At 29.7% G+C, this 11,928-nt stretch overlaps 14 protein-coding genes and 4 non-coding genes across 18 annotated transcripts; 17 read left to right on the plus strand and 1 right to left on the minus strand. All coding sequences in view use genetic code 11, as the record gives it.

Annotated features, from left to right (window-relative positions):
- Positions 1-57: 57 nt before the first annotated feature.
- On the minus strand, positions 58-129 carry trnH(GUG). The gene has a single exon. It is a non-coding gene; the product is annotated as a tRNA-His (tRNA).
- A 126-nt stretch (positions 130-255) lies between these two features.
- atpI (ATP synthase CF0 A chain) lies at positions 256-993 on the plus strand. The gene has a single exon. The coding sequence runs from the start codon at positions 256-258 to the stop codon at positions 991-993; it is 738 nt and encodes a 245-aa protein (YP_778556.1).
- Positions 994-1,129: 136 nt separating this feature from the next.
- atpH (ATP synthase CF0 C chain) lies at positions 1,130-1,375 on the plus strand. The gene has a single exon. The coding sequence runs from the start codon at positions 1,130-1,132 to the stop codon at positions 1,373-1,375; it is 246 nt and encodes an 81-aa protein (YP_778557.1).
- Positions 1,376-1,499: 124 nt separating this feature from the next.
- On the plus strand, positions 1,500-2,033 carry atpF (ATP synthase CF0 B chain subunit I). The gene has a single exon. It carries the CDS (start codon positions 1,500-1,502, stop codon positions 2,031-2,033), a length of 534 nt encoding a protein of 177 aa, YP_778558.1.
- Positions 2,034-2,225: 192 nt separating this feature from the next.
- On the plus strand, positions 2,226-3,719 carry atpA (ATP synthase CF1 alpha chain). Its single transcript has one exon. The coding sequence runs from the start codon at positions 2,226-2,228 to the stop codon at positions 3,717-3,719; it is 1,494 nt and encodes a 497-aa protein (YP_778559.1).
- A 165-nt stretch (positions 3,720-3,884) lies between these two features.
- psbD (photosystem II D2 protein) lies at positions 3,885-4,943 on the plus strand. Its single transcript has one exon. It carries the CDS (start codon positions 3,885-3,887, stop codon positions 4,941-4,943), a length of 1,059 nt encoding a protein of 352 aa, YP_778560.1.
- Positions 4,927-6,312, plus strand: psbC (photosystem II 43 kDa protein). The gene has a single exon. It carries the CDS (start codon positions 4,927-4,929, stop codon positions 6,310-6,312), a length of 1,386 nt encoding a protein of 461 aa, YP_778561.2.
- A 75-nt stretch (positions 6,313-6,387) lies between these two features.
- trnL(UAA) lies at positions 6,388-6,472 on the plus strand. The gene has a single exon. It is a non-coding gene; the product is annotated as a tRNA-Leu (tRNA).
- Positions 6,473-6,554: 82 nt separating this feature from the next.
- chlI (Mg-protoporphyrin IX) lies at positions 6,555-7,652 on the plus strand. Its single transcript has one exon. The coding sequence runs from the start codon at positions 6,555-6,557 to the stop codon at positions 7,650-7,652; it is 1,098 nt and encodes a 365-aa protein (YP_778562.1).
- A 74-nt stretch (positions 7,653-7,726) lies between these two features.
- On the plus strand, positions 7,727-7,798 carry trnR(UCU). Its single transcript has one exon. It is a non-coding gene; the product is annotated as a tRNA-Arg (tRNA).
- Positions 7,799-7,814: 16 nt separating this feature from the next.
- trnY(GUA) lies at positions 7,815-7,897 on the plus strand. Its single transcript has one exon. It is a non-coding gene; the product is annotated as a tRNA-Tyr (tRNA).
- Positions 7,898-7,976: 79 nt separating this feature from the next.
- On the plus strand, positions 7,977-8,915 carry petA (apocytochrome F). Its single transcript has one exon. It carries the CDS (start codon positions 7,977-7,979, stop codon positions 8,913-8,915), a length of 939 nt encoding a protein of 312 aa, YP_778563.1.
- Positions 8,916-9,139: 224 nt separating this feature from the next.
- Positions 9,140-9,241, plus strand: petG (cytochrome b6-F). The gene has a single exon. The coding sequence runs from the start codon at positions 9,140-9,142 to the stop codon at positions 9,239-9,241; it is 102 nt and encodes a 33-aa protein (YP_778564.1).
- A 58-nt stretch (positions 9,242-9,299) lies between these two features.
- rpl23 (50S ribosomal protein L23) lies at positions 9,300-9,563 on the plus strand. Its single transcript has one exon. The coding sequence runs from the start codon at positions 9,300-9,302 to the stop codon at positions 9,561-9,563; it is 264 nt and encodes an 87-aa protein (YP_778565.1).
- Positions 9,564-9,699: 136 nt separating this feature from the next.
- rpl2 (50S ribosomal protein L2) lies at positions 9,700-10,356 on the plus strand. The gene has a single exon. The coding sequence runs from the start codon at positions 9,700-9,702 to the stop codon at positions 10,354-10,356; it is 657 nt and encodes a 218-aa protein (YP_778566.1).
- Positions 10,357-10,408: 52 nt separating this feature from the next.
- Positions 10,409-10,657, plus strand: rps19 (30S ribosomal protein S19). Its single transcript has one exon. The coding sequence runs from the start codon at positions 10,409-10,411 to the stop codon at positions 10,655-10,657; it is 249 nt and encodes an 82-aa protein (YP_778567.1).
- Positions 10,658-10,713: 56 nt separating this feature from the next.
- rps3 (30S ribosomal protein S3) lies at positions 10,714-11,454 on the plus strand. Its single transcript has one exon. The coding sequence runs from the start codon at positions 10,714-10,716 to the stop codon at positions 11,452-11,454; it is 741 nt and encodes a 246-aa protein (YP_778568.1).
- A 43-nt stretch (positions 11,455-11,497) lies between these two features.
- On the plus strand, positions 11,498-11,911 carry rpl16 (50S ribosomal protein L16). Its single transcript has one exon. The coding sequence runs from the start codon at positions 11,498-11,500 to the stop codon at positions 11,909-11,911; it is 414 nt and encodes a 137-aa protein (YP_778569.1).
- The last annotated feature ends 17 nt before the right edge of the window (positions 11,912-11,928 follow it).

Here is an 11,928-nt window from a genome sequence, read left to right on the forward strand (position 1 = left end):
ATAAATTTTTATCTTTCTTATTAATATAAATTATATACTTTTCTATTTAAAACTTAGGGCGAATGACGGGGCTCGAACCCGCGAATAATGGAATCACAACCCAGTGCCTTACCACTTGGCTACATCCGCCTTTTATTTATAATTATAAATAATCTATTAACTAAGTCATTATAATTTTGGTTAGATAAAACAAGAATTCTTAATAACAAAGAACTTAAAAATAAAGCAGACATCCGAAGGAATATATAATATTTTATGAACTTTTTTTATTATAAAGATTTTTATCAATTATCAGAGATATCAGTTGGACAACATTATTATTGGCAAATTAGTAATTTTCAGGTTCATGGACAAACACTTATGACATCTTGGTTTGTTATATCATTAATTATGATTATAGCATTTCTTTCTAATTTGAACATGAAGAAAATTCCTTTAGCCAAGAGTTTTCAGAATTTGGCAGAATTTGTTACTGAATTTATTTTAGATCTTGCAAGAACGCAAGTTGGAAAAGAAGACTATTTAAATTGGGTTCCTTTTTTAGGAGCAGTTTTCCTTTTCATTTTTGTTTCAAATTGGGGTGGTGCTTTACTTCCTTGGAAACTTCTAGAATTACCTAATGGTGAATTGGCAGCACCAACAAATGATATTAATACAACAGTAGCTTTAGCACTTTTAACTTCATTCTCTTATTTTTATGCAGGTATTAGTAAAAAAGGAATTTCTTATTTTGGACGTTATGTTCAACCAACACCTTTTTTATTACCGATTAATGTATTAGAAGATTTTACAAAGCCACTTTCTTTAAGTTTCCGTCTTTTTGGAAATCTTTTAGCTGATGAATTAGTTATTGCTGTTTTAGTGTCGCTGGTACCTCTTTTTGTTCCAGTTCCCCTTATGCTATTAGGTCTTTTTACAAGTGCAATTCAAGCTTTAGTTTTTTCTACATTAGCTGGTGCTTATATTGGAGAGTCTGTTGAAGATCATCATTAATTGAATAACTAATTCAATTTAGATAAAACGACAATTATCAAAAAGTTACGTTTATAAAATCTATTTAAAGTGAAATGTTTTTAAATGCTTTAGAACTGTAAATTATTAAATATTATTTTGAAGGAAATTGTTTATTATGAACCCATTAATTTCTGCTAGTTCAGTTGTTGCTGCAGGTTTAGCTATTGGTCTTGCTGCAATTGGTCCTGGTATCGGTCAAGGAACAGCAGCTGGTTATGCTGTTGAAGGAATTGCTCGTCAACCTGAAGCTGAAGGTAAAATTAGAGGAGCTTTATTATTAAGTTTCGCTTTTATGGAGTCTTTAACTATTTATGGTCTTGTTGTTGCTTTAGTTTTATTATTTGCTAACCCTTTTTCGTAATTTATTAAAAAAAATAATAAATAGATTACAATTTATTTTGCAATCATACTGATTGCATTTTTACTTTATCATTTCAAAAATATAATGCTATATTTTAAGAAAATTTATAAAATTTAATAAAAATATGAATGATTTATTTCTTTTTAATAATAGCTTTCAAGACTCTTTTGAAATAAATACGGATTTGTTTGATACTAATATAATTAATCTTTCAATTGTTTTATTTGTAGTTATTCGTTTTTTAGGTGAAGCTCTAAGTGATACATTAGAAAATCGAAAACAAACAATTATTGATAGTTTACAAAATTCTAATAAGAAAGTTTATATTGTTAAAAATAAATTAGTAGAAGTTAAATCAAAATTAGAATTGACTCAAACTGAGGTTGAAAATGTTTATAGTTCAAGATTTTCTTATTTTAAAACTAGAAAACAAACATTATTAGAACAAGTTCAATCTTATTTAACTCAATTACAATCTTTACAAAAAGATTCTATTGAAGGTCAAACTAAAAAAGTTTTATCAGATGTTTATGATACTACAATTTCAAAAACATTTGATACTTTATATATAAATTTAGCGTCTGCATTTAAAAAATCTGGTAATTTTTCTAATAAAAAGAAAGCTATAACGTACAGTTATCTAAAACGTTTAAATTAACTATAATTTAATGTTCTTTTTTTATCTTTTAAAAGATAAAAAAAGAACATTAAATTATAGTTAATTTATGAATAAAATTAAATTTAAAATTTTTATCATTAATAGAGACTTTATTGTTTTTTTTGATTACATTAATTGTAATTATTATTTTTCAATTTATATTGATACTTTGTTTTAAGAAGGATATTGTTTATGTTAAATATTGCTACAGATGAAATTTGTTCTTTAATTCGTTATAGAATTCAAAATTATAATTCTGAATTAAAATTAAATAATGTTGGAGTTGTTTTTAAAGTTGGAGATGGGATTGTAAGAGTTTTTGGTTTACAAGGAGCTATGGCTGGTGAACTTCTTCTTTTCGAAGAAGGAAGTGTTGGAATTGCTTTTAACTTAGAAAAAAATAATATTGGTGTTGTTTTATTAGGTGATTGTACTTTAATACAAGAAGGTATGATTGTTAAAGGTACTGGTAAAATTGGAGAGGTACCTGTAGGAGATAAATTTTTAGGTCGTATTGTAGACTCATTAGCTAATCCTATTGATGGAAAAGGTGATATTGTTTCTTCACAAACACGATTAATTGAACCTCCTGCTCCTGGGATTGTAGATAGACGTTCTGTTTATGAACCTTTACAAACTGGTATTACTGCTATTGATGCTATGATTCCCATTGGGCGAGGACAACGTGAATTAATTATTGGTGATAGACAAACAGGAAAAACAGCTGTAGCTATTGATACTATCTTAAATCAAAAAGGTAAAGATGTTAAATGTGTTTATGTTGCTGTTGGACAAAAGTCATCGTCTATTGCTCAGGTAGTAACTACCCTACAAGATAAAGGTGCTTTAGATTATACTATCTTAGTTTCAGCAGCTGCAGATACTACTGCTACAATGCAATATATTGCACCTTATAGTGGTACAGCGTTAGCTGAATATTTCATGTATAATGGAAGTCATGCTCTTGTTGTTTATGATGATTTATCAAAGCAAGCTCAAGCTTACCGTGAAATGTCACTTTTATTAAGAAGACCTCCTGGACGTGAAGCTTATCCTGGTGATGTTTTTTATTTACATTCTCGATTATTAGAACGTGCAGCAAAGCTTAGCGACAGTTTAGGTGGTGGTAGTTTAACGGCTCTTCCTATTGTAGAAACTCAAGAAGGGGATGTTTCTGCTTATATTCCAACAAATGTTATTAGTATTACTGATGGTCAAATTTTCTTATCATCTGATATTTTTAATGCTGGTTTCAGACCTGCAATTAATGTTGGTATTTCAGTTTCTCGTGTAGGTTCTGCAGCTCAACCAAAAGCTATGAAGCGTGTTGCTGGTAAATTAAAATTAGAATTAGCTCAATTTGCTGAATTAGAAGCTTTTTCTCAATTTGCATCAGATTTAGATCAAGCAACTCAGAATCAATTAGCAAGAGGAAAGCGTTTAAGAGAAATTTTAAAACAACCACAATATTCTCCACTTTCATTAGAGAACCAAGTTGGTATTATTTTTGCAGGAACAAATGGATATTTAGATAAAGTTTCGATTGAAAATATTCCAAGTTATATCACTTCTTTAACAGAATCTTTAAAAAATGAAAAATCAAAATTCGGGGATGTTATCTTATCAACTAAAGATTTTACAAAGGATGAGGAAAATGTGTTAAGAAATATATTAGAAGCGTCTTAAATTTTTAGTTTTATTTTGTATAGATTATAGTATTCATGAAATAAAAATTTTTTTAGTAGAAAAGAGTTTTTCATTAATTTTTAAAGTTTTTAATTGTTATAAATTAAAAAATTTTTATTAATTAATTAGGTGATAATAAGTGATTTTATTTTGTGTTTAAATATCATGACAATAGCAATAGGTAAAGCTGAAGAAGAACGCGGTGTATTTGATATTATTGATGACTGGTTAAGACGTGATCGATTCGTTTTTATTGGATGGTCTGGCTTATTACTTTTCCCTTGTGCTTATTTAGCTCTAGGTGGATGGTTAACAGGAACAACTTTCGTTACTTCTTGGTATACACATGGTTTAGCTAGTTCATATTTAGAAGGATGTAATTTTTTAACAGCAGCAGTTTCAACTCCTTCTAATGCTGTTGGACATTCTTTATTATTCTTATGGGGATTAGAAGCACAAGGAAACTTTACACGTTGGTGTCAATTAGGTGGTTTATGGCCATTTGTAGCACTTCACGGTTCTTTTGCATTAATTGGTTTCATGCTTCGTCAATTTGAAATTGCTCAATCTGTACGATTACGTCCATATAATGCCATTGCATTTTCTGGTCCAATTTCTGTTTTTGTTTCTGTTTTTCTTATTTATCCTTTAGGACAATCAGGTTGGTTCTTTGCACCTAGTTTTGGTGTTGCTGCAATATTCCGTTTTATTCTTTTCTTCCAAGGTTTCCATAACTGGACATTAAATCCTTTCCACATGATGGGTGTTGCTGGTGTATTAGGTGCAGCTCTTCTTTGTGCTATTCACGGAGCTACTGTTGAAAATACATTATTTGAAGATGGTGATGGTGCAAATACTTTCAGAGCATTTAACCCAACTCAGCAAGAAGAAACATATTCAATGGTTACAGCAAATAGATTCTGGTCACAGATTTTCGGTGTAGCTTTTTCAAATAAGCGTTGGTTACATTTCTTTATGTTATTCGTTCCTGTAACTGGTTTATGGATGAGTGCATTAGGTGTTGTAGGATTAGCTTTAAATTTAAGGGCTTATGATTTTGTTTCTCAAGAAATCCGTGCTGCTGAAGATCCTGAATTTGAAACTTTCTATACTAAGAATATTTTATTAAATGAAGGTATTAGAGCTTGGATGGTTGCACAAGATCAACCGCACGAGAAGATTGTATTCCCTGAGGAGGTATTACCACGTGGAAACGCTCTTTAATGGTACTTTAGTTACTGGTGGTCGTGATCAAGAAACAACAGGTTTTGCTTGGTGGTCTGGAAATGCTCGATTAATTAATCTTTCTGGTAAACTTTTAGGAGCTCATGTAGCTCATGCTGGATTAATTGTTTTTTGGGCTGGAGCAATGAATTTATTTGAAGTTGCTCATTTTATTCCAGAAAAACCAATGTATGAACAAGGTTTAATTTTATTACCACACTTAGCTACATTAGGTTATGGTGTAGGTCCTGGTGGAGAAGTTATTGATACTTTTCCATACTTTGTTTCAGGTGTAGTTCATTTAATCTCATCAGCTGTTTTAGGTTTTGGAGGTATTTACCACTCAATTTTAGGACCTGAGACACTAGAAGAATCTTTTCCTTTCTTTGGTTATGTTTGGAAAGACAAAAACAAAATGACAACTATTTTAGGTATTCATTTAATCCTTTTAGGATTAGGATCTTGGTTATTAGTTTTAAAAGCTTCATATTTCGGTGGTGTTTATGATACTTGGGCTCCTGGAGGTGGTGACGTTCGTTTAATTACTGACGCAACTATTAGTCCTGCTACTATTTTTGGTTATTTATTAAAATCACCTTTTGGTGGTGATGGTTGGATTGTTAGTGTTGATAACATGGAAGATATTATTGGTGGTCATATTTGGATTGGTACACTAGAAATCTTTGGTGGTATTTGGCACATTACAACTAAACCTTGGCCTTGGGCACGTCGTGCTTTTGTTTGGTCTGGAGAAGCTTACTTATCTTACAGTTTAGCTGCTATTTCTCTTATGGGTTTCATTGCTTGTTGTATGTCTTGGTTTAACAATACAGCATATCCTAGTGAGTTCTATGGTCCAACAGGTCCAGAAGCTTCGCAATCTCAAGCTTTTACTTTCTTAGTTCGTGACCAGCGTTTAGGAGCTAATGTTGCTTCTGCACAAGGTCCTACAGGTCTAGGTAAGTACTTAATGCGTTCTCCTACAGGAGAAATCATTTTTGGTGGTGAAACTATGCGTTTCTGGGATTTCCGTGGTCCTTGGTTAGAGCCTTTAAGAGGTCCAAATGGTTTAGATTTAAATAAACTAAAAAATGATATTCAACCTTGGCAAGAACGTCGTGCCGCTGAGTACATGACTCATGCGCCATTAGGTTCATTAAACTCTGTTGGGGGTGTAGCAACTGAAATTAATGCTGTTAACTTTGTTAGTCCGCGTAGTTGGTTAGCTACTAGTCATTTCGTTTTAGGTTTTTTCTTTTTTATTGGCCATTTCTGGCATGCTGGTCGTGCTAGAGCAGCTGCAGCTGGTTTTGAAAAAGGTATTGATCGTGATGATGAACCTGTTTTATCTTTAAAGCCATTAGATTAATGGAAATAAAGATTATTTAATTTTAATAATTCTATTAAGGTATATTACATGATATACCTTAATAGGATTATTTATGAGGATATGGCGGAATTGGTAGACGCGATGGACTTAAAATCCATTGGTTTATTAAACCTTGAGGGTTCAAGTCCCTCTATCCTCATTGCTGAATCTAATAAATTAGATTCACAAACGTCGTTAAATTTAATTGAAAATAAGAAAAACATATAATAAAATTACTTTTTATGAAAAAATATAATAAAAGTTTCTTAATTGATGTAAATTGTGAAACACTTAAAGTAAGACAAGCTTTTCCTTTCACTGCTTTAATAGGACAAACTAATATGAAACTGGCATTAATACTCAATGTTATTGATCCAAAAATTGGTGGAGTAATGAGTATGGGTGACCGAGGTACTGGTAAGTCTACGATAGTAAGATCTTTAGTTGATTTACTACCAAACATACAAGTTGTTAGTGAAGACCCTTTCAATTCAGATCCAATTGACTACGATTTAATGAGTCAAGAAGTTAAAGAAGCTAAAAAATCTGGTGAAAAAATTTATACAACTTCAATAAAAACACCAATGGTTGATTTACCTTTAGGAGCAACAGAAGATAGAGTTTGTGGAACAATTGATATTGAAAAAGCCTTAATTGATGGAACAAAAGCTTTTGAACCGGGATTGTTAGCAAAAGCTAATCGAGGAATTTTATATGTAGATGAAGTTAATTTATTAGATGATCATTTAGTTGATATTTTATTAGATTCAGCTGCTGGTGGTTGGAATACTGTAGAACGTGAAGGTATTTCTATTGTTCACCCAGCAAGATTTATTTTAATAGGTTCTGGTAATCCCGAAGAAGGCGAATTACGTCCTCAATTATTGGATCGTTTTGGAATGCATGTTAGAATTAAAACAATTAAAGATCCTCTTTCTCGTGTTAAAATTGTAGAAAGACGTTCAAATTTTGATAAGTCTGCTGAGAGTTTTCTAAAAAATTATGAATATTTACAAGATTTCTTAAAAAATAGAATTGTAAATGCTCAAGGATCGTTAAAAGATATTAAAATTGATTATCAATATAAAGTTAATATTGCTGAATTATGTTCAAATTTAAACATTGATGGTCTTCGTGGTGATATTGTTACTAATAGAGCAGTTAAAGCTTTTGTTGCTTTAAATTCAAGAAAAACTGTATTAGATAAAGATGTTTTTACGATTATGTCTTTATGTTTAACTCACAGATTAAAAAAGAACCCTCTTGAATCTATAGACTCATCACAAAATATCGTAACAATTTTTAAAGATATTTTTGGGTATTCAGATTTAACCGCTTAAAATTCATTTCTGTTAAATTCAATTTGTTCTAATCTCTAATATCTGTTAAAATATATTTGTATATTATTCTTGTTGAGCCTATCGTCTAATGGATAGGACAGAAACCTTCTAAGTTTCTAATGTAGGTTCGAATCCTACTAGGCTTAACTTTAATTTAAAAAAGGGTCAATGCCCGAGTGGTTAATGGGGATGGATTGTAAATCCATTGGTTTATGCCTACGCTGGTTCAAATCCAGCTTGGCCCAAGTCTCAAAATATGTAGCTAGGATTCTTATTGTTTATGATATTTTTTTTTATGAATTTGTAGCTATTAAAAGTTGTAAAATGTATTTATCTAAAAACTTTTTTTTAAACTTGAAAACATTTATTTTTTCTTTTTTTGTTCTTTGTTTTTTCAGTCAATCGGCACAAGCATATCCTATTTTTGCTAAACAATATTTTTCATCACCACGTGAGGTAAGTGGTAGAATTGCTTGTTCATATTGTCATTTAGCTCAAAAACCTGTAGAATTATCAGTTCCTCAATCAGTTTTCCCAAATACTGTATTTGAAGCTGTTATTAAAGTTCCTTATGATAAAACTGTTAAACAAGTTAGTGGTCAAGGATCAAAATTTGGTTTAAATATTGGAGCAATTCTTATTCTTCCAGAAGGGTTTACTTTAGCACCAGTAGATCGTTTATCTGAATCATTAAAGAAAAAGACAGCTGGTTTATCGTTTTTACCTTACAATAATAATAATAAAAGTACTTTTATGGTTGGACCGGTAAGTGGTGACAAATATGATAAATTAGTGTTCCCTGTTTTATCTCCAGATTATGGTCCTAATACTGCTTTTTTAAAATCTGCTGTTTATGTGGGAGGTAATCGTGGTCGTGGACAAATTTATCCAAATGGAGAAAAAAGTAATAATAATCTTTTTGCTTCTTCTTCAAATGGAGTTGTTTCAGAAATCAAATCAACAAAAAATGGAGGATTTGAAGTTGTAATTACAACAAATGATGGTAATTCTGTTGTAGAAAATATTGGCTCTGGTGCTACTATTATTGTTCAAGAAGGGCAACAGGTAAAAGCTGAACAACCTTTAACAACAGATCCGAACGTTGGTGGATTTGGTCAATCTGAAACTGAAATAGGTTTACAAAATCCTATTCGTGTTCAGGGTTTATTATTATTTTCTTTATTTATTTTATTAGCACAAATTTTCTTAGTACTTAAGAAGAAACAATTCGAAAAAGTTCAGTTATTTGAAATGAATTTCTAAACGAGGAAAAAGTTTCATTATTATTAAATTTTAATTCAAGGAGGATTTTTATGTTTTATGTAATTTCTTTAGTACTTTTATCTGCAATTTTTTTATTAACTTATATCCCTTTATTAAAAATTGAACTTATTTAGGTTTCATTTTTCTTTTTTATAAAATTATTATTTTTAAATTATAATATTAACTAGATATTATTGTTTTTTGAATTTAAATAACTTTTTATTATGATAGAACTTTTATTATTTGGAATTATTTTAGGTCTTATATCTTGTGTTTTAGCAGGTCTTTTTGTTTCAGCTTATTATCAATATAAGAGAAATAGATAATTTATATTAATTTTGTTTGTATATTTTTTTATTTTAAAATTTATAGATCTATTAGTTTATGATTAATTTACTACAATTTCAAATTTTAACTGAAAAAAGTATAAATTCATTAGAATCTAACAAATATACTTTTAAAGTTGATAAACGTTTAAACAAAACGCAAATTAAAGAAATTTTTGAACAGCTTTTCAATATTAAGGTATTAAATGTCAATACATGTCGATCTCCAAAATCTTTTTCACGTGCTTCAAAGCGTTATAAAAGTTTCTATAAGAAAGTTATTTTAACAGTTGAGTCTGGTAAATTAATTCAGTTTGTGTAAAAATTTTTGTTTATTTATTTTTAATATTGATAATTTTTAAGTAAAGTCAAAATGAAAAGAAATTTAATAAATTGGATTGACAATATTATTATTACCTCAGATAATTCTTTAGTTTTAAAGAAATCAAAACTAAAAAATGACTAAATTTTCTCAAAATATTGATTATTTAAGAAATAAAGTTTTTGTCCCTGGTGTTGTTTTATCTACCTTATATTCTCCAGGTTTAAGTGCAAAAACTTGTATTATTAAATATTTAGATGGAGAAGTTCGAAAAATATTATGTCCAACAGGTCTAAAACCAGGTAATTCTGTTCTTACTGGAATTGAAATTCCTATTGCTTTAGGTAATCATTTATTACTAAAAAATTTACCTTTAGGAACCGATATTCATAATGTAGAGTTATATCCTGGTTGTGGTGGTAAATTAGCGCGTGCTGGCGGTACTTTTGCAAATGTCATTGCAAAAGAAGGATCTTATGTTACATTACGTTTACCTTCAGGTGAAGTAAGATTCATTTCAAAATATTGTTGGGCTACAATTGGTCGTATTTGTGAAAAAAATAATGGTAAAAAAGCTTTATATAAAGCAGGTCAAAATCGTTGGATAGGTAAACGTCCACATGTTCGTGGTGTTGTTAAAAACCCTGTTGATCACCCACATGGTGGTGGAGAAGGTAGATCTCCTATTGGTAGATCACATCCAGTAACTCCTTGGGGAAGAATCGCTTTAGGACAACGTACAAGAAAATCGAAACGTTATAGTGATTTATTAATTTTATCTCGTCGTAAATAACAACTGTTTGTATATAATTTTTATTTTGTTTGTATTAAATAAAATTTTTATTATGGCACGTTCTTTCAAAAAAATTCCTTTTGTATCAAATAAGTTATTAAAAAAAGTTAAGCTTTTTAATAGAAAAAAAGTTATTTTAACTTGGTCAAGGGCATCAACAATTGTTCCTGTAATGATTGGAAATGTTATTGCTGTGTACAATGGAAATAAACATATTCCTATTTTTGTTACTGATGGTATGATAGGTCATAAATTTGGTGAATTTTCAGCAACCCGTACTTTTAAAAGTCACAAATCTTAAATTTTTGAGTTATATGTTCTATTAATCGTTAGTAAGTCTTTTAATTTTATTTTTTTATGGGTCAAAAAGTACATCCTTTAGGTTTTCGTGTTGGATTAAATGGTAATTATAAGTCAAAATGGTTTGTTAAACCAAAAGATTATTCTTTATTATTATTTCAAGATTATTTAATTAGAAAAAATATTTTCAATTATTTTAATATTTTAAATAATTCAAAAAATAAAAAAAATCTTTTAGATTCTATTAATATCACGGATATTAAAATAAATCGAAAGTTTGATCAAGTCTATATTGATATTTATGTTGCTTCAATGAATAAGGTCATATTTAATACATCTGGTTCTAATTCTGATCCACTGATTAAAATACAATCTAACAAAATTGTCGATCAATTACAGCGAGTTCTATTAAAACAAGTGTCTTCTTTTAATTTAGGGAACAAAAAAGTAAATAATTCGTCAAAAATTATTGTGAATATAATTGAATCTCCTGACATAAATACAAATGCTGTTTTTATTGCAAAATGTTTAATAGATGATCTTGAGAATCGTGTTCCTTTTAGAAGAGCTTTAAAAACTATTCTTGATACAACACAAAAACAAAAAAATTTAGCAGGCGTAAAAATCCAAATTTCAGGACGATTGAATGGTATTGAAATGGCACGAAGCGAGTGGGTTAGGGAAGGACGAATTCCTTTACAAACATTAACTGCTAATATTGGATATTATAATGATGTAGCTGAAACAAAATATGGCCTTTTAGGTGTAAAAGTTTGGGTTTATAAAAATAAAAGTTAAAAGAGAATAGTTGCTCGTTTAAATTAAGTGGGGAGGTTTTAATATGTTAAGTCCAAAGAGAACAAAATTTCGACGTTATCATCGTATTCGAAGTAAAGGTACTGCTAATTGTTCAAATACTATCGTTTTTGGTGAATTTGGAATTCAAGCTTTAACTTGTTCTTGGATTACTTCTAGACAAATAGAAGCTGGTAGACGAGCAATTACTCGTTATGTTAAACGTGGTGGAAAATTATGGATCCGAATATTTCCAGATAAACCTATTACTTTCCGTCCACCAGAAACTAGAATGGGTTCGGGTAAAGGTGCGCCTGAGCTTTGGGTTTCAGTTGTCAGATCTGGTAATATGCTTTATGAAATTTTAGGCGTTTCAGAGGTAACTGCTCGCGGAGCAATGCGAATTGCTTCTTATAAATTACCAGTTAAAACAAAATTTATAAAAAAAGTTAAGAATTAGGTTTTAATTTGTAAGGA

Source organism: Bigelowiella natans, plastid, assembly GCF_000002455.1.
Source record: "Bigelowiella natans plastid, complete genome".
NCBI lineage: Eukaryota > Cercozoa > Chlorarachniophyceae > Bigelowiella > Bigelowiella natans.